Source organism: Pseudopodoces humilis, chromosome 7 (assembly GCF_049639895.1).
Source record: "Pseudopodoces humilis isolate 2021_Gansu_Grassland_sample_001 chromosome 7, ASM4963989v1, whole genome shotgun sequence".
NCBI lineage: Eukaryota > Metazoa > Chordata > Aves > Passeriformes > Paridae > Pseudopodoces > Pseudopodoces humilis.
In genome coordinates, this window is record NC_142206.1 from 14960059 (window position 1) to 14985861 (window position 25803).

The following is a 25803-nucleotide window of genomic DNA, read 5'->3' on the forward strand; positions in this document are numbered from 1 at the left end:
CTCCTGTTTTTCAGTTGAAATGGTCATTATTTAGCATTTTGCTGTCTTTTCTTGGTTAAGGATGTTCCACCCTTACACAAAGCTCCATAGCAGTTAAAAAAATTACCAACTGTATATATGAGTAATAGAGATTTGTGTCATTGAGAAAGAAAAGCAGAGGTGGCAGAGCTCACGATGTATTAAATGCAAACACAAGGAGAATCAGGTGTTCGGTGCAAATATCCTCTGAAATTATAAACAAATGCTTTGTGTAAATTCTAAGTAATAACATCAGGTTAGAGAACAGTTTGGTTCATGACTGATGTTGAAAAATACAGCACAGAGTGACTGAGTCAGGCAGGCTGATGCTTGGGAATGGGATAATTTGTTTTGTATGGTTTTGAGTCTCAGAAGGAGGCCTGCTTGCTGCCAGCAGGATGTGATTTTTTTGAATTTGATTTTGCACATAGGGTTCTGGAAAGTCAGAAGGGTATTTTGAGGGAGTATTGCCAGGGTGTGATAAGCAAGTAGAATGATGGGATGCAGTTCATTAATCATGGCAGGAATTTTAGTGTAACTTTCCTTTTTGAGGTTGTTCGAGCATCCTTAATAAAACCCACATGTGACAGTACAACCAAATTTCTAATAGCTTGATCGTTTGCCTATTGCTCAGATGCCCATAAAACAGGAATCAACATGTTCCTTGTTTGAGCTGGCAGGGAAGAAATAGGATGGTAAAAATGAGGGGTTCAGGGTATTTGCCAGTGGCATACCTGTCTCACAGTCATATAATACATGCAATGTTGTTCCTGTTGCTCAGGAAGGATGCTGTGACCCTAACTCAAAATTTGTGGAGAAGGAGATGAGAAAGTTTATTTTCAGGCACTTCTACAGAAGAGAAAGTAACTGAAGGATGATGGGTTGTGAATGATGTCAGGCTCTTGATTCTTTGTCTGTAGAGCTGCAGAAATCGCTGAAGCTTAGCCCTGTGGTGTTTCTTGTTGATTTTGTTCTTCTTGTGAATTCCCTTTCTTAATAAGCATGGCATCATTTTGGCTTTTCTTGTAGATTGCCTTGCATTTCAGGGGATCTCATCTCTTGCTCACTATTTAGCAGCTGTTTCCATACAGCTTAGCTGTTGTACTCTGGACACTGCACGGCAGAGCGGAGTGTCTTCAGAGTGGCTGTTTTCTTCTTGAGCTCTTCTTCCTCAGGTACTTTGTGAAGGAATGCAGAAGTACTCTTGACCTGAGTGCAGGCAAATATTTTCTCACTTCCAAAATAGCCTTGCAGTTTGGCTAAGCTCTCAAAAGCTCAGGTTGAGGTGGAGCCTCACACTTGTATGTAGGACATCTGCATCCCATGTCATGTCTGTTGTGTTCTGCATTGTCCGTAGGGCTGTGCTTCAGAAGACCAGGCATTAGGTCTTTGATGCTTTTTTTGCCTAAGTCTGTCCAAACTCTCCTTACTGGGGCACTGAGACCATCACAGGAATAAGAGTTATTGGTGTTTTGTGACTACTTTTTGAGGGTGTGTCTGCTTGGACCTGTGCAAGGGGCTACTGCTGCTGGAGCTCCTTGTGGCACCAGCAACATGACAGCTTGGGGGAGAATGAGTGCTTTGGGATTCAAGCATTAGGGTGTTGTGGGATAGCTGCTTGTTTTGAGTTAGCTCATGGAATTGCACAAACAGCTAAGAAATTGGATGGGGGCAGGAAAAACAAAAGTTCCAAGTGCTTTAAATCAGACTGCTTCCTACTGACCTCAGTCTGGGGCTTTTACTTCACTCCTTTAAGCATCATTCTGTGGTGCCACCTCGAGAGACCAATTTATGGGCCAATTCTCACACCAACAAGAAGGGAAATGGCTATTTGGAAGTAAAGTACAAAGTTTGAAGACTAAAAATCATCCTCAAAGCAAAATTCTGGTGTGTTTATCAGTATTACCAGCAGAGGAGTTGCAGGCTGCAGTTAAATGGCAACTGCTGATATATTGTGAATGTGTGCACTGTGTAAACTGGATTTCAGATCACGTATCAGGTGTTTGGAGCTTTGACTACCCAGTGTTTGGTTCAGAAAGTGGAAAACAATCATCTATGAGAAGCAATATGAAGGTTTATATAGAAAAATTATGAAAGGAAAAATCTTACTAATAAGAAAGACCTAATTGATATTTGCCATTTTTTTGTGGGATGGCTTCAAGAGTACTAACTAAAGTGTGTTTTAACTAAGATTTTAAAGGTTTGGTTTATAAATTTATTTGTGCAAAATAATCAGCTTACGTTATTCAAGCTTTTTGTTGTTGACAATATAAACTAGTTCTTTTTAGAGTGTAGAAACTAACATTTTATCATCATGCTTAGATTTTTTTTTTCCTACTAGTTTGGTGTATTTTCTTGGTGTTATTTTTATGTTAATAGAATTTTATGTGTGTCTTTTGCAGATTGAAAAATCTGGACTCTTTAAAACAGATTTCTTGCCTGCTGTGTTAATTAAACCAGTCCTTATTTTATTTGAGCTTCCAGTAATTTTAATTGCTATTATTTCTTTTTGTTTTCTAGGTCAGATGTACAATTTCTTGTAAGTATCATTCTGTTGCATGCTTTTTTTTTTATTTTTTTAAATATGACTCTCCTTATCTTAGTTGTTTTTGAGAAAGATCAAGTAGTATCAGAAAAGTATTTTTTAAAAAAAGCTTCCTGGAAAGAAGTTTTAGAAATGGCAGTTAAAAATATGTACTTAGTTATTTTAGTGACTGTAATAGCTACAATGCATTTAAGGATTTTAAAAAAATAAAAATCTGTGCTTAATTCCCTTTGCTTTTCAGTTTGTAGAGGGGTCTGGTAAAATCAAGTGCAGGTGTTGTATGGTTTGAAAGATAGGAAAATATACTTAAAGGCAATAAAAGCCAAACAAACCCCAAAACCAAAAGACACACAAGGTGATGCCTTTAAAGAATTTCTGAAGTGAGTCTAGAACTGCTGTACTGGCCAAGATAATACATTTTCATGCGGCAGAAATTTCTGAAAGAGTGTGCAAGTAAGTTCTACCTTAATAATGAACATCAGACTTAAACGAGTTAGCCTTTAAATTTTAGGGTCTGAATCAACTCTTTCTATGCTTCGGCCTGTAAAATTGATCTAATATTTCTGGCTCTAGGTATAGAGCCATGTTTCTTCCTTACTTGTGGGAGCACGAGCATGAGAGGGGAAGAGGGGAATATGCTGAGGGGGAGAGATAAAATTGCTATGCCGGGTTAAACAAAACTTCTGATAAAACATGCAGAAAACACACACACACAGTGTTGGCTGCATGTTGTTTTAACTGCTTTCAAACAAAATTGTACTGAAAAGAGAGGTCTTAATAGCTTTCATCCAATCCATGTGTAGACTCAGTGGATGGCTGAAATAATGTGGCAATCACTTGAATCTAGTTCAAATAATCTCACAGAAGTTAAGAGGTGAAACCAGGAAAAGTGGTAAAACCAGGAAATGTGCAGTGAGGTTTCTGTAGAACTGGGAAAACAGAAGTGACTGTGGATCTGTGCATGATATCTGTAACTGACTGTACTTCTGCAAATGGGAAGTCCAGAAGTTTTGTAAAGAAAGAGTTTTGTGTTCTTCTTTCAGGCACTGAGGATTGCAGCTCAAAAAATGTAACTGCAGAACCAGCAGCCAGTAGTAATGATGATTTGTCAGTAAACTCTGCAAGTGGGAACAGAACCTCTGCAGGTGGAAGAGTGATCAGGGCTGCATCACTCGCTGATGAGACAAGAGGTGATCTCACTGTAACATGTTTGTGGCTTGCAGTGTGACTGGGATGTGGATCTTTGGGGTGTTTTGTACTTCAGTATTGTGATAGCATTTTTAGCCTGAACTCAAGTTAAGAGTGTGAGCATTGCAGGGCCATGGATCCAACTACTTTACTGCAGTAGAGAATGAGGCCAAGAAATGTGTCTGCACACCTGACTGGGAGTGCATTTTCATACTGTGATTGCTTCATGACCTTGGAATAGTTTTGTCCATGTTAGACTTGGGCTCCCTTCCCTGCTTATTATGGCTTTTTAGGTTACAGGTTAACTGTTCAGCTCATTGTGACATACAGATTTGAAATGCATAAGGGATGGGGTGAAGCTGAAGTCTTCTTCCTAGTACAGAATGTTCTGTGTCATGAATGTATAGGAGAGGTATGTGAATCTTGCAGCTAGAAAGGCTCCTCTCTTTGGGATATCCAGTTCAGGAAAAAATTAAAGTGTCTTGTATGTCCCAGTCTTCCTCAGCACACTGCATAAGGCTCACAGCTGAGGCAGCACAGAAATCACTGCTGCATCTAGACAGCTTTACTGCTTGAGGTGAAGTGAAGCTTGAGGAGATGGAGTAGGTGGCAGAGCTTGCAAGTGTGCCTTGCAGTAGAGAAAGGTTGCTTGGTTGTTCTCCCAGGCTGATTTCTGTTTTACAGAGACTGTTATGGCAGGGAGGAGCTGAATGTTTGTCAGCAAATACTCCTGTAGGTTAATTTTTTTTTTCTCTTTTCATAGGATCCAGCCCAATTTATGATCTCACAGCAGAATCCATTGGTGTGACTTCTGTCATCTTAAAGTGGATGGTGGATGACAGCGCTTCCAACCCCTACACATACAGAATAGAGGTTGTAAATAATACATTTGTGAAGAACTGGACATCCAGTGAAACCAAAGCAGAAATTACTGAGTTAATCCCTGGGAGCCTGTACAACTTCACAGTATTTCCTATAGCAGAAGATAATGAGACAGAAGGAGTATCCATAAGCCTGTATACAAGTGAGTCACAGTTTCTTGCATTGCTGTTGGTTGTTGGTCTGTGCTTTGCTGTGCAGGACCAGGCTCTGCCCACCCTCCTGAGGTTGTAATTTAATAGGAGCCTTACCTGAGCCAGATGCTAAGAATGAGTGGTTCATGTATAGAAGAAACATAGCCCTGATTTATTTATTTACTTATTAAACACCAAACTCCCTAACTCCCCACCGTAAAACAAAAAATCCTCCACAACAACTCCACACAACAAACTAAAAACCAACTGATAAACCAAACTGAAATTGCCTGCATTGCCAACCATACCTATCCCTTTCCTGTCCACTTGTCTGGGTTCCCTGGGAGCTCTGCTTCAGTGGTGACCAAAGTTTCTCCTTTGGGCTGTCAAAGGAAGGTAAATGTCACTCAGAATGGCTTGTCATCAGTTCTCTCTTAGCTGCCCACTGATGCAACAGTCTCCAGAGATGCCTGCTGATGTTGTTGGGGTGCCTCCTGCCCTCTGGACCATGAGTGGTATGAGGGAAGTGCAGCCCTGGTGTGGTTGTGTTTCTTGTTTCCATGTCTGTGAGCAGCTGTTCTTGCAGGTGTTAACGAGTTGTTGCTTTACCTTTCACAGGGCCCAGCCCGGTTGTTGATCTCAAGGCAGAATCCATTGGTGTGACTTCTGTCATCTTAAAATGGGTGGCGGATGACAGCGCTTCCAACTCCTACACATACAGGATAGAGGTTGTAAATGATACATTTGTGAAGAACCTGACATCCAGTAACACCAGAGCAGAAATTACTGAGTTAATCCCTGGGAGCCTGTACAACTTCACAGTATTTGCTGTAGCAGCTGATAAAGAGACAGAAGGAGAAGGAAGGTCCACAGGCCTGTATACAAGTAAGGAAATGGTGCCTCCAATTGCACGTAACCATGCCATCTGTACCAAATTGCCCTGCTTTCTTACTTTGGGTTTCCAGCTTCATCCTCTTTCTCGTTGTGACGTTGCTTTTTTGCTCCAGCTTTGTCTGTGCATAAATGCAGCATGCAATGACTGCAACTGCAGTTTTTGCAAAAGGAGTGAAATCATCTCTGTGCTTGCATGTGCCACCTGTAAATCAGTTATTTCATCAGCATATCTGTCTGAGACTATGTAGAGACCCTGCTGGTACTACAGCATGACTTTTCCTTTATACTTGAGGGCTGAGTAGATCCCTCACAGCACCTCTCAGAGTGGGTTGTGCTCCCACTCACAAAAGATGTGATGTGCAAGGATGTGGTGCCATGGTCACTGAGGTTTTTTGTTCTTAAAAATTGCTTTGAGTTCTTTGCAGAGTCTGGGGCCTGAGGGTCCTGTGGGCTGTGGCTGACTCACTTCCTGGGGTTGCATTGTCAAATGTGGTGCCAATTTTGTCGGCTTTGTGCCAGGGCACCCTTTTCCCAGACCAGATATATGGGCTAGGAGCAGACACTGCTTTTGCATGTAGCTCAGAAATGATAGAAAGAGAACAGGCAATGTCCCTACAGATCAGTTTTGAAGAGTGTGTCTTGGAGCTGCTGCTGAGTCTATAAGCTTGTCTAAGTTGCCTGAGGTGAGTTTTGTCTGTCTGGAATTGGTGTTGAGTCGGGCTTGCAGATGCAGCCCCCTAAGGTGCTGATAAGCTGTTAGACCTGCTCAAGCAGCCCATTTCTTTGTCCTGATATTGAGAAGAGTTTAGGCTGAGGGTCTCATATTAAGACTCATGGGCATGATTTTGAGTTAAGAGATCAAGATCAGCTTGGACTGTTTCCTTCCCTGATTTCCATCTGTTTCTCTTTCTGGAAAACCACTGTGGTAACAAGTAATTGTTGCATATGAAATGAAATAGAGTATCTCCCAAAGCTCCTATGACCTTTCCAGAGATGCCTCAGTGTAAATGCCTGAAACAGGGAAATTATGCTTGTCTACAAGTGATGCTTATTCTGTGTGGAATAGGGAAATGTGGTTGTGGCTCTTCTTTCTTTATTTCTATTTTTGACAGGTGGTTGCTTTACCTTTCACAGGGCCCAGCCCGGTTGTTGATCTCAAGGCAGAATCCATTGGTGTGACTTCTGTCATCTTAAAATGGGTGGCGAATGACAGCCCTTCCAACCCCTACACGTACAGGATAGAGGTTGTAAATGATACATTTGTGAAGAACTGGACATTCAGTGACACCAAAGCAGAAATTACTGAGTTAATCCCTGGGAGCCTGTACAACTTCACAGTATTTGCTGTAGCAGCTGATAACGAGACAGAAGGAGAAGGAAGGTCCATAGACCTGTATACAAGTGAGTCGCAGTTTCTTGCATTGTTGTTGCTGGTGGTCTGTGCTTTGCTGTGCAGCATGAGGCTCTGTTCACCCCCGCAAGGGTTGTAATTTAAGACTGTTGCAGGCAGAGGTGATGATTCCATCCTGGAGCTGGAGATGGCCAATCTTCAAGCATTGGATGTTAGTGTAGAAGCAGAATTGCCCTGGTAGAAAGCTGTTGGTAAAGCCTGCTCCAAGATTATCGGAGAAGAGACTTTTCTGTGAGCACTGATCTCTTGCAAATTTGGGAAAGAGGCATTTGCATTTGTCTCCTAGAGTATGGGGGCCTGAGATTGTCATTTTAAGGGGCTCCCACAAAGAGCATATTGTACCAAGTGAACTTGTGTGATTTGGGGGCCTATAGCTGCCATTGTGGTGCAGCCAGGAGGGAGATTCAGGCAGTGCTAGAGCAGGAGAACTCCTTTGACCATCCAGCACCTTGCCATGCTGAGTACTATAAGTCTTGACATGTGGTGTTGGAGGGACCATTTTGGAGCTGGCTTGCAAGGCAGTAGCCCAGCCTGATCATTCCACAGAGTGCATTTGAAGAAAAATGGATTACTGTTCTTGTAATCTGTGTTTTCCTGAAATGTGCCTGCATGTATGATCCTAGCTGACCAGTAAATGCCCAAAAGACTCTCCTGTGCTGCCTGTCTGTAATGGCTAACTGCCTTCTTTAAAAGATGCGAAAAGAATAGGGGGATTCTTCTCTCCTTCCTGTCTACCTTATTGGATTGCCAGTTGAAACCCTGCAGGTGGTGGCACTGGGGTGGGCTGTGTCCCTCTTGCTGTGAAAGGAAAATGAGACATGCTTGAGATGGCTGATTGTCAATTTCTTGTTACACAGCTATTAATGCAAAAGCCTCCAGGAGTGCCTGGTGATGTTTTTGGGGTGCCTCCTGCTCTCTGGACTATGAGTGGTATGAGGGAAGTGCAGACCTGGTGTGGCTGTGTTTCTTGTTTCCATGTCTGTGAGCAGCTGTTCTTGCAGGTGTTAACGAGTTGTTGCTTTACCTTTCACAGGGCCCAGCCCGGTTGTTGATCTCAAGGCAGAATCCATTGGTGTGACTTCTGTCATCTTAAAATGGGTGGCGGATGACAGCGCTTCCAACCCCTACACATACAGGATAGAGGTTGTAAATTATACATTTGTGAAGACCCTGACATCCAGTAACACCAGAGCAGAAATTACTGAGTTAATCCCTGGGAGCCTGTACAACTTCACAGTATTTGCTGTAGCAGCTGATAAAGAGACAGAAGGAGAAGGAAGGTCCACAGGCCTGTATACAAGTAAGGAAATGGTGCCTCCAATTGCACGTAACCATGCCATCTGTACCAAATTGCCCTGCTTTCTTACTTTGGGTTTCCAGCTTCATCCTCTTTCTCGTTGTGACGTTGTTTTTTGCTCCAGCTTTGTCTGTGCATAAATGCAGCATGCAATGACTGCAACTGCAGTTTTTGCAAAAGGAGTGAAATCATCTCTGTGCTTGCATGTGCCACCTGTAAATCAGTTATTTCATCAGCATATCTGTCTGAGACTATGTAGAGACCCTGCTGGTACTACAGCATGACTTTTCCTTTATACTTGAGGGCTGAGTAGATCCCTCACAGCACCTCTCAGAGTGGGTTGTGCTCCCACTCACAAAAGATGTGATGTGCAAGGATGTGGTGCCATGGTCACTGAGGTTTTTTGTTCTTAAAAATTGCTTTGAGTTCTTTGCAGAGTCTGGGGCCTGAGGGTCCTGTGGGCTGTGGCTGACTCACTTCCTGGGGTTGCATTGTCAAATGTGGTGCCAATTTTGTCGGCTTTGTGCCAGGGCACCCTTTTCCCAGACCAGATATATGGGCTAGGAGCAGACACTGCTTTTGCATGTAGCTCAGAAATGATAGAAAGAGAACAGGCAATGTCCCTACAGATCAGTTTTGAAGAGTGTGTCTTGGAGCTGCTGCTGAGTCTATAAGCTTGTCTAAGTTGCCTGAGGTGAGTTTTGTCTGTCTGGAATTGGTGTTGAGTCGGGCTTGCAGATGCAGCCCCCTAAGGTGCTGATAAGCTGTTAGACCTGCTCAAGCAGCCCATTTCTTTGTCCTGATATTGAGAAGAGTTTAGGCTGAGGGTCTCATATTAAGACTCATGGGCATGATTTTGAGTTAAGAGATCAAGATCAGCTTGGACTGTTTCCTTCCCTGATTTCCATCTGTTTCTCTTTCTGGAAAACCACTGTGGTAACAAGTAATTGTTGCATATGAAATGAAATAGAGTATCTCCCAAAGCTCCTATGACCTTTCCAGAGATGCCTCAGTGTAAATGCCTGAAACAGGGAAATTATGCTTGTCTACAAGTGATGCTTATTCTGTGTGGAATAGGGAAATGTGGTTGTGGCTCTTCTTTCTTTATTTCTATTTTTGACAGGTGGTTGCTTTACCTTTCACAGGGCCCAGCCCGGTTGTTGATCTCAAGGCAGAATCCATTGGTGTGACTTCTGTCATCTTAAAATGGGTGGCGAATGACAGCCCTTCCAACCCCTACACGTACAGGATAGAGGTTGTAAATGATACATTTGTGGAGAACTGGACATTCAGTGACACCAAAGCAGAAATTACTGAGTTAATCCCTGGGAGCCTGTACAACTTCACAGTATTTGCTGTAGCAGCTGATAACGAGACAGAAGGAGAAGGAAGGTCCATAGACCTGTATACAAGTGAGTCGCAGTTTCTTGCATTGTTGTTGCTGGTGGTCTGTGCTTTGCTGTGCAGCATGAGGCTCTGTTCACCCCCGCAAGGGTTGTAATTTAAGACTGTTGCAGGCAGAGGTGATGATTCCATCCTGGAGCTGGAGATGGCCAATCTTCAAGCATTGGATGTTAGTGTAGAAGCAGAATTGCCCTGGTAGAAAGCTGTTGGTAAAGCCTGCTCCAAGATTATCGGAGAAGAGACTTTTCTGTGAGCACTGATCTCTTGCAAATTTGGGAAAGAGGCATTTGCATTTGTCTCCTAGAGTATGGGGGCCTGAGATTGTCATTTTAAGGGGCTCCCACAAAGAGCATATTGTACCAAGTGAACTTGTGTGATTTGGGGGCCTATAGCTGCCATTGTGGTGCAGCCAGGAGAGAGATTCAGGCAGTGCTAGAGCAGGAGAACTCCTTTGACCATCCAGCACCTTGCCATGCTGAGTACTATAAGTCTTGACATGTGGTGTTGGAGGGACCATTTTGGAGCTGGCTTGCAAGGCAGTAGCTCAGCCTGATCATTCCACAGAGTGCATTTGAAGAAAAATGGATTACTGTTCTTGTAATCTGTGTTTTCCTGAAATGTGCCTGCATGTATGATCCTAGCTGACCAGTAAATGCCCAAAAGACTCTCCTGTGCTGCCTGTCTGTAATGGCTAACTGCCTTCTTTAAAAGATGCGAAAAGAATAGGGGGATTCTTCTCTCCTTCCTGTCTACCTTATTGGATTGCCAGTTGAAACCCTGCAGGTGGTGGCACTGGGGTGGGCTGTGTCCCTCTTGCTGTGAAAGGAAAATGAGACATGCTTGAGATGGCTGATTGTCAATTTCTTGTTACACAGCTATTAATGCAAAAGCCTCCAGGAATGCCTGGTGATGTTTTTGGGGTGCCTCCTGCTCTCTGGACTATGAGTGGTATGAGGGAAGTGCAGACCTGGTGTGGCTGTGTTTCTTGTTTCCATGTCTGTGAGCAGCTGTTCTTGCAGGTGTTAACGAGTTGTTGCTTTACCTTTCACAGGGCCCAGCCCGGTTGTTGATCTCAAGGCAGAATCCATTGGTGTGACTTCTGTCATCTTAAAATGGGTGGCGGATGACAGCGCTTCCAACTCCTACACATACAGGATAGAGGTTGTAAATGATACATTTGTGGAGAACCTGACATCCAGTAACACCAGAGCAGAAATTACTGAGTTAATCCCTGGGAGCCTGTACAACTTCACAGTATTTGCTGTAGCAGCTGATAACGAGACAGAAGGAGAAGGAAGGTCCATAGACCTGTATACAAGTGAGTCACAGTTTCTTGCATTGTTGTTGCTGGTGGTCTGTGCTTTGCTGTGCAGCGCAAGGTTCTTCCCACCTGCCTGTGGCCTGTAATTTAATAGTGTTGCAGGCAGAGGTGTTTGCTTTGCCTGCCTACAGTCCAGAGATACTTGTGTGAAAGAGATAGAGCCTTCTTTGAAAAACCAGAGTAAAATAAACACCTCAAAAACAATGATTGTTGAAGTTGGTTACCAAAGCCTGTGACACAATGAACTCTTCCCAAGAACTTCCTCTCTGGCCTGGGATTTTTGTGGGGGCATCTGTTGCCTTCACTTCGTGGAGGATCAGGGCCTCAGAACATTCTTTTAAAGGGCTCCCATATAGAGATACTGTGATATGGGGCCCTGTGGCTGGAGCGGAATGAACTTGAAATAACAGCGGCTCAGGAATGCATTCATGGAATGATCTAGGCAAGCTGCTTCTTTGCCACCCTTCATCACCTCTGTTTCTCTTTCAGTGATATTTGAAATTCCTTACCTTTTGCTGGACTTAGATAGACCATAGTCTCCTTTCTCCAGTCCTCCAGTGCAGAGATACAACTTTTTATGTCTCCTGACCAACATCTCTGAATTTCCGAGCAAAATCCTGGGAGCTCTGGCATTGTAATGATGTGTTCTGCTTTAGAGTGTCAAAAGGAGATGAATTCCACTCAAAGTTACTTTTCATCAATTCTGTCTTAGCTGTCCATAGGATGCTCCTGCACTCCAGATGGTTGTGGCTGGGACTGGGGGTCTGTCCAACCCCCAGCTCTGCTGCCAGCTATCCTGGATAGGGGTCCCAGAAGGAGTGGCTGTGCAGGGAGTCTTGGGCAGCTTCCAGCTGGGGTAACCCTTAGGAGTGCATCCTCAAGCTTCACGTGATCAGCTCTTTTAGAAGTGATTTCTGCTCTGTGATCAGCTCAGATCAGCCCAGCTCTGCTCATGGGTTACCCCAGCTGTAGATGAGAGATGGGAGGCTGTGTAGTATTCCACAGGGTCCTTTACTGGAGGCTTCACTGAAGGGAGCCAGCAATGATCTTCCACTGAACTGGGCAAAAGCTGGGCTTTTTGTTGGGAGGGGGAGAACTAGGAAAGGGACCAATAGTCTGAGACTGGGATAAAATGACCAGTAGTTAACAGGGAGATAACATGGGGTCCCAAAGCAGGAAGGGGTCCACAGCTTAGTCACCATGACTAAGTAGTTTTGTCTTATATTAGGGGACAGATCTCCAGGGAGGGAGCCTGTCAGAGGACTGGGCTTCCTCCACACTGTACCATGAGTGGTGTGAGGGAAGTGCAGCCCTGATGTGGTTGTGTTTCTTGTTTCCATGTCTGTGAGCAGCTGTTCTTGCAGGTTAACGAGTTGTTGCTTTACCTTTCACAGGGCCCAGCCCGGTTGTTGATCTCAAGGCAGAATCCATTGGTGTAACTTCTGTCATCTTAAAATGGGTGGCGGATGACAGCGCTTCCAACCCCTCCACGTACAGGATAGAGGTTGTAAATGGTACATTTGTGAAGAACTGGACATTCAGTGAAACCAAAGCAGAAATTACTGAGTTAATCCCTGGGAGCCTGTACAACTTCACAGTATTTGCTGTAGCAGCTGATAACGAGACAGAAGGAGAAGGAAGGTCCATAGACCTGTATACAAGTGAGTCACAGTTTCTTGCATTGTTGTTGCTGGTGGTCTGTGCTTTGCTGTGCAGCACAGAGCTCTGCCCACCTGCCCAGGGTTTGAAATACAGTATTGTGTTAGGCAGAAGTGCTGTACACAGCCTTCCTGGAGTCAGCAATGGTAATGTGTTGAAAGGGGGGATCTGTGCAGGGGATTTTCTTGCCCTCTATTTCTCCTGGGTGAGGCTCTCGGGTTCTTACTTGGGAGGCCTTCCACAGAGTGTGCATGGTGCCTGGGGAATTTCCCCCTTTGGAGGGCCCATGGATGCAGCTGGTCTTGGGCCGCACTGGATGGTGTGGCTGTCAGCCTTGCTGCTTTGCTCAGCCCATCAGCAGATAGGAGAAGGCTGAGTTACTCCTGCATTCCTTATGTTAGGCATTATGACTGTTTTCCTTCTTGTTGTCATGTACTTTCCTTTGTTTTCTCCCATTTTGACTGAGGTGAAATAAATCTGGCCCAGAGCTCCCAAATGGGTTTTCCGAACGGGCTCTAGGATGAACTTGGAGAGTTGCTGGTACTCTGAAAGTGCTGTTTGGCTACTCAAAATTCTGTCTGATTAAAAAAATGGAAGCATGGTTGTGCCTTTGCTTTTTCTGTCTGTCACAAAATATTCCTGAGATTTTCTGTAGTCTCCTCATGACTTTCACAGAGCCCAGCTTTTTCTTCAATATTGGGGTGGAGTATGCTGTCTGTGACATTTCCTATGGAACACTGATGATACTTCATCTAACTATTCCTACAGGATAGAGATCAAAAGTTGTGATTCCTCTAGAAACCAGGAGACATTGTCACCAAGTGTCAGAGGTGTTGTTCCAGAGTTTGTGTGTAATCTCCTATAATTTCATGGTATTTGTAGGAGTAGGTGACAGTGTTACTGAAGAAAAATATTTATAAAATACAGTAGAAGTAAGTCCCAGTCACTCACATGTATTTTTACTAAATCTGTTTCTTCTGGTACACAATTGTGCTTCTACTTAGTTTCTTAAAATAATACCCCTTCTAACAACAAAATAATTTAATAGATGAGTCTATAACCCCTGTATATGAAAGTACCAAATACTTCCTTAGTAAGAGAGGATATAAATTTGATGCATGTTGTAATTGTAGATTTATAATTATTTTGGTCCTGAAGGCCAACTTTTACAAGATGTTTAGAGGAACCTTTCTTCTCAGTGTTTCTGCTACATTACTTTTTAAGTATCTTCCTGTATCTGGTCATAAGGTTGTAGTTTTTATATCCGGTCCTAGAAGACTCTCACCCAAACTGACTTGTTGTAGTTGCTGCTTTTAAGAATGGCTACTTCTGTGCTCTTAATGCACAGAGATAAAATTAATTTTCTTATTTCCTGGCCGCTTGGAGTTGTACATACTTATAGAGGAATTTAGTGTCAGTCTACATACTGCTCTAAAAATGTTCTTAGAGTAATGCGTTCAAGGGTTGAACAGTATTTTGAAAATATTGCTGATCTTGATACTCAGCCTAAATTTTCTCAGTAACCATGTCTGTAGAGGAGGTAAAGAACACAGAATCAGTCTGTGTACTGTATTAAATAGTTGTCTTCCTCATAGGGTAGCAAGTCCTTGTGTAGGCAGTAGGTGCCATGTAGGCATCTTTTTAAAAGGGGAAGAGAATACTGAAGGTTTGCAAGCATTTCTATGCATAACATACAAATAGACAGCTTTTGCTGTTAATGGTCAAGGCTTGATTTCTTACATCTCCTTTTTCATTATTCTTTTTTTTCTGTTGGCAGTAACTCTCTCAGTGAATTCATTTCAGTGTGAACCAGTGGCCAAGCAGCCTTTCCTAACGCTGAAGTGGAAATGTCCTTTTGGTAACAACTCTGGCTTCAGAATTAGTATATCTAATATAAATACTTCAGAGGAAGAATTGGCTCCACGCTGCACAGTAGAAGGCTTTGAGCAAACCTTCCAAACAGCACATTTAAATTTTTTCAGTACCTACAATGTTACTATCATAACTCTTTCAAGTGGCTCTGAAAGCTCTCCAGTGGACAACTTGTGTCACACCAGCATTACTGGTAAGCACTAAGATCTGAGAATGAAAGATACTTGTAGGACACAAATATTAACTTCATGATTGCATAATGCCAGACTTGGTATGCACTACATTGTCAGCCTGCCAGTTATGAATAAAACACTACATTAATTCGTAATCTAATGTGATGCACAGTAAATATGCATTATGTGAACAGTGTTGGTATCACAGCCTTTTCTTGTTTGGAAAACTTCTATCAGTGCTTAATGTACTAAAAAATATTTTTGTTGATAGACCCACCTCCGCCAACCGAAGTTCCTTCAGTCAAGGTCGTCAGTCACAGCTCGTTGTCTGTTGAATTCTCTGATTTTGATCCACTGAATGGTCCATTAGAAGCCTATGCAATAATGATTACAACAGAAGATCAAAGTAAGATTCTTATGATATTATCGTGTAGCTGAAACAATTTACCAGATAGCATTATGTTTTACACTCTAAGCAGGTGTTAAACAGATAAAGAAAAAGCAGACTCAGAATTTTCAATCGCTTTTCAGAAATTGAGGCAAATACCTTGCTTGCTTGAAGTCAGGTCATTCCTTGTTTTCAAAAGGTGCCTGTTTTCACTCAGTCTTTTCCTGCCTGACTAATCTTTGTACATAAATCTCATATGTATTGCCCTTCTCCTGTTGCCACCTGGAGTTGCCAGTGATTCCCTTCCCCAAAATTGTTTAGTATCTTTTCTTTCCTCACAGAATAATTTTCAGAGCAGCTAATAGAAACAGCTTTGGAATATGGAATTTTTTTCCCCCCTTCCTTCTTCAGCTGAAAGATGCCTGCAGTAAGGTCCTAACAGGAAAAGAGCTTTTTTCCTGATTTTACTCAAAACACTTTAACTAAGAGAGATGGGATGTGGGTGCAAGGCTTAAATATCATAGACAGCATTAATGGAAGTTAAATGCCATAAAAAACTAGAGGGTGGCATATCAGACTGGTCTATTTAAAGCACCAGAACTGAGAAATGTCTCTGATAGGTGAATGTCTACTGATAAATCATTAAATTAGGGAACTTAGTTTTGCAGCATAGGTTCCACTTGAACAACTGTTCATTTTTGCCAATGCACTGGGGGAATAAGGTGCCTGATGGAAACAGTTTTTACTAAGTGGGAGTTGACATTCATGCTTATCCTCTGTTACAACACTGGAAATTAATTTTGCAGAATTTTGAGTCTAGATCTTCCTTCAGCAGTTTTCCTTGCAATATACATCCAAGAAATGCATGTTTGTGTGTATATTTGTAAATATATAATGCTACATCACATTAGTGCAGAAATTTCTTATTTTTCATGTGACTACTCATCTGCCCCAGAATTGCTGATTTGAATGCCAGTCTCTTGCATGCAGCTCTGCTGTAACTTCAGCCAGTCCTGGTTATTCACAAGGAGATTTGGTGCGTTCTTCTGTGTGGTTTGGATTGGAAGGTATTCAAGGCGGACTTGTAGGATGTGACTGAGAGAAATAAGCGAAGAAGTTTGCCCACATTTGTAATGTAGAGTGAGTGCTTTGATGGGAGAAGAAGACAGCCTAACAGCCAAGCATCTCTTCAGCTTTTATTGTTGAAGTAGCACCAATATTCTTGAGATGTGTTTCTCTGTTCTAAACCAGTCATGGTTACCTTTAGGATAGACATAGGAAACTTAATTCTTTTGTGTAAGGAATGGTGTCTAAAGCTGTTTGAAATGTTGTAGGGTGGTATTCAAAGCATCTACAAGGAGCTGTGGTTTTAACCAGGGATGTACATCCTGTTGGAATGGAAGCTAGGGACAAGACAGGACATATCTCAAGTAGTCTTGAACACCCCTTTTTAGGCAGCCGAGTTAATTGCAACCTCATCTGCTTTTAATGAGACCAACTTAGTGCTTTAAAAGAGTTTTCTTGCACTGTGTTACTGCAGAGTTACAGCTGAGGAGAGCTTTGCTGCTAGGTGGTAGATCAACCATTGTCTGCATCGCTCTAGAAAACTTCCCAGAGCTTTTCCACCTTTCAGAGCCTCCTGCAAGGCTGCTCCTTTTTAAAGGTGAATTCAGTACTATACCCACTTTTAGTAAGACCTTTTAGCTTCATAAAGGCAGTCAGTAGAGAGCAAACTTCTCTCAAAAGAGTGAGATTCTTTGTCCTCCCTCAACACTGGGAAGATTTGTCAGTTGGCTTCCTCTTGAATTGTTGGGACAACTGGTAAGTTGACTTTGCTTATTACCTCTTATTATTACTTCATGTGCCTCAACTGTATAATTGCCTCAGGGTTCTAGGGTTCATCTGCTGTAAGACCAGACACTGTAAAATGATGCTTTTCTGCAAATGCTGTTGGCTCACTGTGGTAGCCTGTTCTTAATCTTCTGAAGGGGAACTGTTCTGACCATTTGTTTGTCCAGTGCTTGTCTATGTCAAGGAAAGGTAGAAATTACCTCTTTCATCTCTTACAGTATAGGTTTGAGACTTCTTGTGGGATGGAACAAGGTCAGGACAAGTTTAGTGTCACCCTGAATGAGTGCTGATGCTGTTTGGGTAGCACAAATATTGATGGATTTTTTTCTACACCATTTTACTCTACATACAAGAACTGACAGAACACATATAGCTATAGCTGACTCAGCTGGTGAAGTCTGTCCATGAGGATGCCTGGTTCCAACACTTATGTACCTTTATTCAGAAGCTCCACTATACATGGTAGAAGTAAAACCAATAGCAAATTAAAACAAATAACAGTGGGGAGAGGTGGTGCAGTAGATTGCGCTGCAGTAGAAGAGGTTTCTGAGATTATCTGTTGCTCTCAGCCTTTCATTTCAGGCAATACTTGCAGAGGAATGACAACTGCAGTTAATGTGACTATCTCAGCCACTGTACCAATTCATACAAAACCAGGGGATGAATTATATACATGTTCTTGTTTTTTCCTGAAGGTTCTGAGTCTTTGAAGTCTAAATTGAACAACACATACAAAGATTTCAAGAAGAAGAAGACAACTGCCTATGTTACGTATGTCATAAAAACAGAGCAGGCAGAATCACATTCTTCCCATTCTCAGAATGGTAAAAACATCATTAGTGTAGGCAAGGGAAACACAATGCATGGCTATGAAAATGGACCATTGATCCCTCTTCGTTCCTACAGGTATTTATTCAATCCACTCCTTTGTTAAGTTTTCTGCTGTTGAAATCTAGAAGATTATCTAATGGAAAGATTACAGATCTTGTTAAAGGCTGATAAAACCCTGCAATGTACCTGATTTTGTCTTTTTTTTATTCCTTCCTTTTCAACAGGGCATGTGTTGCAGGTTTCACTAATATAACCTTTATGGCTGACGTGATTGAGGGGAAAGATAGTTATGTGTCATTTTCACCCTGTTCTGAACCTGTTTTACTACCCCAGGATCCAGGTATAGTTAATGTCAAATATAGGATTGGTGGCTTGGCACATACGTGGTATGTGGAGATTCCTTAATTATGGCAAGTTTCATAATACCAAAACACCTGTTGGTTTCTTTGTGTGAACTGTTTCATTCTAGCTTTGCAGTGGCACTGCTCTATGAATTCAAACCTTGCTAGTTCTGTGGGTGATCCCTTTTTTCCTTGTAAGATTCCACTGCAGGAGTAGCCAAAAGCCATGGCATGCTGCAAGGGATTTGATGACACAATGAGACTTTGGTATAGTATAACAAGTAGCAAATAGCAACTGATGGTCTCACAGTTCTGTTAAACTAGAAGCAGGTGTATTGAAAGGCAGATACTGGTCCTTTGATCCCAATTTTATATTAATTTAACATTCTCTGGTTATTATTTTAATGAGATTTCCGTAGATTTCAATACTGCCAAAGGACAGTAAAGACAAGATTTTTTTAGTAGAGTGGAGCATGCTTGGTTAGTCACTTGCAAGGTTCTGCTGTAGCATGTTGATTCAGCTAGAAGTTTTTGAAGAAGAAAATTAGTAATATTTTTTTTCTTTTATCAGGTGTTATTGCTGGAGTGGTTATTGGATGCCTCTTGGCTATCTTTGCTGTAGTTGCTATAGGGGGATTCATATTCTGGAGAAGGAGAAGGTAATGTGTATTTTTTGCTATATTGGTTGTGTTGACGAGCACCAGTGTTTCACTTTAGTCTTTCTCCTAAAAAGGGCTCTGTCTGTCATGATACATGGCTGTCAAGATGTTTTAAAATATATTGTATTAAAATGTTGTTTGTGTATTACAGGTTAGAGTTGAAGCATCAAACTATTTGTTTAATAACTTTAAGCCCATAGCTACAAACTAATGAGAAGAGCTAAACAAATTTTAATTCATAGACTGGAATTATAGAATCATAGAATGGCTTGGGTTGGAAGGGACCTTCAAGATCATCCAGTTCCAACCCCCTGCCATGGGCAGGGACACCTCCCACTGTCCCAGGTTGCTCAGAGCTTCACCCAATCTGGCCTTGAACACTGCCAGGGATGGGGCACCCACAGCTTCTCTTGGAAACCTCTTCCAGTGCCTCACCATTCATGAGTAGTGATGAAATAATTCAGTCACAAGTGAGCAAACATCTCAAATTATTGTGCTAAAAGTAATTTGGTATAATTGTACCTTAGATGGCTTGATCTTAAAATTATCCATCAGTCATTCTTTTTAATTGCTTGATGGCCTGTCACATGAAACTTCTGTTCTGGAATTTCCAGAAGCTGATGAGTTTGGTCTCTCAGTTTCCAATCTTGTTCAAATAATCTGGGATGTAAGAGTGCACAAAGGCTTTTTCCTACTTCTGAACACGTAATACACCCTTTTTGTGGAGTTAGCTGTAGAGCCCTTAGTCCAGTTTTCTTAGTTGCTCTGATTAACTGTTATTTTTACAATTGCGTCCAATAGCCGTGTACAACCATGTGAAAAGCTTCCTTTAAAGACAGCAACATTTCTTTTCATTCAGCTACCACTGAATGACTGACACATCACTGAACACTTCCTGTAGGAATTCTGGGATTAGCAGCAGTTCTCCTGAGATATCAGTTAGTGGTCAGATCCTTCAGGTGTACATCTTCTACCAAAATATGTGCTTAGTGTCCAGGCTTTAGGTTCTGGTTCCTGCAGAAAGAAGCAGTCCCATTACACAACATCACCAAAAAAAGGATGAAGTTTTTTTTTTATTTTTTTGTTTTGTTTAATTTTTGGTGTAAAAGTTTGCCTCAGGAGTTTGTTTGTTTTTTTTTCACAGAATAAGATGCTTTAAAATAAATTGTTCTCAACAGGCACAGGAAATAGATAAAAAATGTAATGTAAATCCCATTGAATTCTACTGTGACCCTATTGTGTTGTTTTCTTTCATCTCATAGGAAAGATAAAAGAAATACTGAGGTGTCTTTTTCTCCAATTAAGTAAGTCCATATCTTTTCTCATGGTATTTTCTGAGCTCAAGTGATATTTGCAAAACTTACTCAGAACTCAGATACTTGTTTTCTATGCAGTTTTATAGATAATTTTGAAGTATTAATTCCTCGTGGAACTGAAAGATGCCAGCATGCAGACTAAAAGTAATTATGTTGATTGAGACTTCTAGAGCCACCACAGGGATCTGAGTGTTCACTTCATGATTGGCTATTAGACACACCAGTGTTCCACATGGTTTTGAAAAACCATGTTTTTCACAGGATATGTGAATGAAGCACAGGCTTCATGCTCATTGAGGGGACAGTCCAAATTGTTGATAAAAATGCAAAGAGGCAAAATACGTTCTGTGGGCTGAATTTTTTTTCTTTTTTTTTTTTTTTAAATGACTACTTTATGCTGAGCCACTCATCCAGATAATGTTGTAATTGTAAAAGCTGGCCATGGAGGGAGTAACCACAATGTATTGGAAGTCACAGGCACTGCAACTGAATCATGTTATTGGTTCTGGCACCAATCTTTGTGCTGGTGGAAAGCCATGGCTAGAACATCCCATGGAATCCCACCTCTGTAGACTTTGATGGTTGGCATAAAATGCACCAGGCGGTGGGGTTGATCCAGTGGGAGTAAGCAGCTATCTGACACATTATGTGATGTTCCTCTGCTGAAGGATGCATGTTCTCTCCTTGATTTAACAGAGCAGTTAAATGCTATGCTTGATACCCTGTCCCCTGTAAATGCACCATTTTGTGGCTGCAACTAATTCTGCTTTCAGTCTTAGATTCACATAATGAAAAATACAACTGCATGTGTCTAATCAGCCTTTTTTCTCTTCCCCTCACCCTCTCCTGAAGAATCAAGAAGTAAGTAAAGCATACTTTCTAACACATTAATTGAATTAATTGCTTATTTACCTAACACCAGTTGCTGACACATGGCTTTTCTCATTTTAGATCAAAAATGATTAAAGTGGAGAACTTTGAGTCATACTTTAAGAAGCAGCAAGCTGACTCCAACTGTGGTTTTGCTGAAGAGTATGAGGTATGTGCCCTCAGTGGAGAGAGAGCTTCATGACAAATATTTTTGGAAAGACAAATCATCTTTCCTATGGAGCATGCACAAGGCTTACTGAAGGAGAAGGGTCCTTTTATATAGAGATGATTAAGCTGTATGTGTAGCCTTCCCTTATGCAGCTCCAATTTAGTTGAAGTGCATGATAAATACTTCCTGCCCTCAATTATTATCTCTGACTGTGGGCTTGCAGCATGGCCTGCTTGTCAGAGCTCTCACCAGAGAAATCTTTGCCCTAGTCATATGCAGAGTTAGCCTAGGGGACATTATATAATTTCTCTGCACTTCCGTTTTCTCATTGTGGGTTGTTTGGGGGGTTTTTATACATATCAAGACATGTCTGTTGCTAATCTCACTGATCTCTTTGGTACGTGGGTGTGATTTGCAAACCACACCTGCGAATAGCTCAGTCAGAGAAACAGCAATTATGATTTGCTTACTGACCAGTAGAGTTTTTCTATGAAATGTTCTAAAGCCCAATTGTTGTAAAGAACAAAGGACAGGAAGGAATTGTCAGGTAGGATTCTGTGTTGTCATGTCTGCTGTTAAAAGAATCTCATTCTGTTTCTCATCTCCTCAAAGCCATTAATTGACTTTCTTCTTCATATTCTGTCTCTTTGTACTTCACAGGCTGGTGCTGCACCTTGCCTTCCTCTCAGATTTTGCTTCCTTCAGTTGTTTCACAATGTGTTTGCTCCTCTCTCCCTCTGTCTGCAGAGCATATGCAGTAGTTCCCTGCCTTGGGGATGGAAGGAGCTGGCATTGATACCAATGTCTGTTTCCACAAAACTGTTTCCAGGCTTTTAAAGCCCATCTGTGGGTTTTAAACATGCTGCTATTCCTACATTCTGTATTAATCCCTTCTCTAAAAGATTTTCTCACTCTGTAATAAGATGATTTTTATTGACATTTATCCTGGTTTAACATCACTACTTTTACAGCACAGGACTCAAGTGTTTGGACTATTTTCTGTGTGTCACGTTTCTGTATGATTGCTAAATCAGGACCAGGTGCTCATGAATCCTCCTTTTGTTGTAGGAGCTCAAGTCTGCTGGTGTTCATCAGCCCAAATTTGCTGCTGAACTTCCTGAGAACAGGGGAAAAAATAGATACAACAATGTCTTACCATGTGAGTTACTCTCTTTGGGTTTGCATCTTCTACTGTTTGAGTTTTTAAGTGAAAACCATTGGGTTTTGCTAATCTGGCTTTAATAGTACTCAGAGGTTTCAAATATCATTTTCCAGATGAATGAATTTGGGCTGCTTTCCCAAAGTCGCTGTATAAGTAAACCTGAAAGAGCCTTCCCTCAAGGATATTTCTTCAGAAAGCTTCTTTAAAGAACTTTTCCTTAACTAAATAACCTTAATTTCTCATTTGTGAGAAATTTCAATCCAGGTTGAAAACACAAGAGGATAGCAGTTGACCACAGACAAATGAAAGTGCAGAGCTATGAGAAATACTAAGACCCTGCTGGCCAGCTTTGCAGATGAAGTAAGAGTTTAAGCCCTGTCAAGCTGCTTGTGGGAATCCCAATCTAGCAGAGTGTCAGAAGTAATTGAAAAGTGAACAGTGACAGGTACTTACGGATGCTTTGGAGGAAAAAGATCAGCTGCCATGGCAGCAGGAGACAAATCACTTTCTTTATATCCCATAATTAAAACACCAGTAAATTTTGTGTTGGATTGAAAATATATAAATAGGCAAAACCATAACATGTGTAAAACCAAAATAATCTGTGGTTTTCGAGTGCTTATCCTGGCCACTCCTTTTTCTGAAGGCTACTGCTTTTTATGACTCCTGAGTTATATTCTTATTCTTAAAATGCAGATTGTTCTAGAGCACCTTTTATTTAGAAACCATGCATTAGATATTGCAACAATATTTTGCTGAACATTTCCAGTTCTAAAATTCATAATTGTCTTTTCATTTTTTCTTTCTGCAGATGATATTTCTCGTGTTAAACTTTCAAATCAAAGCCCTGGAACTGGTGATTATATTAATGCAAACTATATGCCTGTAAGTTGCTTTATTAACTGAAATTAAATATAATGTGCATTTTTCTGATTTAGGCATAATGATGTTTAAAGTCAGCCTTTATTTCTCACAGATGTGTGTGTATATATATTTATTTTGTCTTTTTTTTCTTAGGGCTATAACTCAAAGAAGGCATTTATTGCTGCACAGGGTCCGTTACCCAATACTATAGAAGACTTCTGGCAAATGATTTGGGAAAAGAATATCTACTCTATTGTTATGTTGACAAAATGTGTGGAACAAGCCCGGGTATGTTGCTATCAATACTGAATTGTCTCTTGAAGGCAGCTGCATCTCTTCTAATTTTTTTGTTACCTTAGTGGTTTGAAAATTGGCCACTTCCTAATTACAACCGTCCTCTAGGTGGAAGACTAGTTTCTAAATTTAAAAAAATACATTTTTTAAATTTCTTTTTTTAAGCTTTTTTCTATTTTTGTCTGCTAGCTACCAGAATAGATTGTCTCAGGAGGGTTGTGGAATCACTGTTTTTTAGGGTGCATTCTTCTCTCTAAAGAATGATTATGGTAGATCTTCTCTTGCCCTGGAATAGCCCTTGAGAACAGTGATGTGCTTGCTAGCCCTGCTTCAGGTGATGTGTTATTTAAAAGTGGGTTGTTTCATTGCTGTGTGTGATATGTCTAACTTTGTAACACTCTTCTTAGACAAAATGTGAGCAGTACTGGCCAGACAAACAACCCAAGAGCTATGGTGACATTGTTGTGACAATGGTCTCAGAAGTTGTCCTTCCAGAATGGACGATAAGGGACTTCACTGTAGAAAAGGTGAGGACTGCCTTGATTGTTGGTTGTTGGTGTGTAAATAACTGTGTGCTTATGCAGATGCCTGTATTATTTTCTGGACTGAACAATTAGCCCCATCAGTGAACACAATGCAGATGTGAGCTTGGAGTAAAGTAAAAGTCCAAGGAAATTACCTCAAATTAGTCTGTACCTCAGCAGAAGGAGGAGGGAACCTGGAATATCATTGGTCAAATCGCTGCACAGTTTGTAGCATCTTTGATGAAACTGAGCTTGGCCTAGTACATGTGCCAGGAAGTCAAACTGTTAGTCCTCTGAAGCCAGTTTTCATTGTCCTTTTTTGTGTTTTTCTTTGTCTACTATTCCTGCAGTCCAACACCCCTGAGAGCCACACAGTGCGCCAGTTCCATTTCACCTCCTGGCCGGATCACGGAGTGCCGGAGACAACAGACCTTCTCATCAACTTCAGGCACCTTGTTCATGAGTACAACAGCCAGAATCCAATGGACTCTCCTACTCTGGTGCACTGCAGGTAGAAAGAGGGTATTTCTGTTAGCCACACTTTGGTCTTGTGTTTCATTAAGGACTTTTGGATTAGGTTCTTTTTCCCTTTGAAATGAAGATTGACGAGAGGGAGGCAGTTTTCTCTTGTTCGGTCTCAGTTGTTTATTCTTTTCTTATCAGCATTACAAGGTACAACGAGCTATGTGCACTATGATAGAAAAGGGTAAAATGGCTAACAAAGATCCTCTTCAAGGTCTTTTATATGTCCATTTATCCAATTAACAGATGCCAACTAAATTATTTTTCTTAGTGACCCAATGACCCAACACCTTTGTGCTGCACTACGGTATTTTCTATCCAATTCACTTACAACTACCCAAAAACCCCTAGGAGAAAAACATGAAGAAAGAAGGACAAGAGACAACACCCTAAATCCTCCATCTTGTCTCCTGTTCTCTAAACTAACTTTTTCACCCAGTGATTTAAAAAACTTTCTAATCTACACACTTACACTTTTCCTATCTAACTTTAACATAATTTCATATTATATGAAATTCAGTGTTTCTTTGAATTCTAGAACTAAGTATTAGGAACAGGGGCACACACTCTGTATCTCAGACTCCAACAGTCTTGTGGTTTTTTTTTTCCGGTCAATTCTATTTTAGTGGGATTAAAACCAAAGTAAGTCTCTCTCTATGTAAAGACATGGGCTATTTGCCTTGCCAAAATAAAACCTTTGGTGCTTCCGAAAGTAGCAGTGCTGTGTAGGTAGTGACACAAAATGTCACAAGAACAGAGCATCTCTCCTAGCCTGGAAAACTGAGCTGGAAAAGATGTCCTTTCAAGAGCTTGTATCTATAATCCTTTGCACTTGCAAGGCTGAGAAGCCCCTCTTGGTGGTGATAAGAGCCACCCCTCTGTGCTGCCAAGACTCTTATTACCTGTGCCACTGAAATAGTAGGAGGCATCACCCTGGCTTCCCTGGCTTTTTACCAGGCCAGCAGTGAGCAGGTGGTTGAGAGGAAGCACAAACCGCCTGTCCGTGTCATTGCAGCGCTGGCGTCGGTAGGACGGGGACGTTCATCGCCATCGACCGCCTGATCCAGCAGATGGAGATGGAAAACACGGTGGATGTCTATGGGGTGGTGTACGACCTCCGCATGCACCGACCCCTCATGGTGCAGACTGAGGTGAGGCTCTCTCCCATCCTGCTGCACGTTTCTCAGATGCGCATAATCGTCCACATGTAGCTCTGA

General features: G+C 41.6%; 1 protein-coding gene across 1 annotated transcript in view; it reads left to right on the forward strand.

Moving 5' to 3' along the window:
* Nucleotides 1–25803, forward strand: part of PTPRJ (protein tyrosine phosphatase receptor type J) — a 73833-nt gene that overhangs the window by 44106 nt on the left and 3924 nt on the right. Inside the window, exons 2-23 of the mRNA XM_088057810.1 lie at nucleotides 2539–2557; nucleotides 3607–3753; nucleotides 4515–4775; nucleotides 5383–5649; nucleotides 6793–7059; nucleotides 8103–8369; nucleotides 9512–9778; nucleotides 10822–11088; nucleotides 12486–12752; nucleotides 14528–14815; nucleotides 15067–15201; nucleotides 17730–17940; nucleotides 18090–18205; nucleotides 18778–18865; nucleotides 20128–20169; nucleotides 21133–21220; nucleotides 22289–22379; nucleotides 23194–23267; nucleotides 23400–23534; nucleotides 23948–24067; nucleotides 24415–24575; nucleotides 25602–25737. Coding sequence (XP_087913936.1) covers nucleotides 2539–2557; nucleotides 3607–3753; nucleotides 4515–4775; nucleotides 5383–5649; nucleotides 6793–7059; nucleotides 8103–8369; nucleotides 9512–9778; nucleotides 10822–11088; nucleotides 12486–12752; nucleotides 14528–14815; nucleotides 15067–15201; nucleotides 17730–17940; nucleotides 18090–18205; nucleotides 18778–18865; nucleotides 20128–20169; nucleotides 21133–21220; nucleotides 22289–22379; nucleotides 23194–23267; nucleotides 23400–23534; nucleotides 23948–24067; nucleotides 24415–24575; nucleotides 25602–25737 — 3714 coding nt within the window. The remainder of the gene's footprint in view (nucleotides 1–2538; nucleotides 2558–3606; nucleotides 3754–4514; nucleotides 4776–5382; nucleotides 5650–6792; nucleotides 7060–8102; nucleotides 8370–9511; nucleotides 9779–10821; nucleotides 11089–12485; nucleotides 12753–14527; nucleotides 14816–15066; nucleotides 15202–17729; nucleotides 17941–18089; nucleotides 18206–18777; nucleotides 18866–20127; nucleotides 20170–21132; nucleotides 21221–22288; nucleotides 22380–23193; nucleotides 23268–23399; nucleotides 23535–23947; nucleotides 24068–24414; nucleotides 24576–25601; nucleotides 25738–25803) is intronic.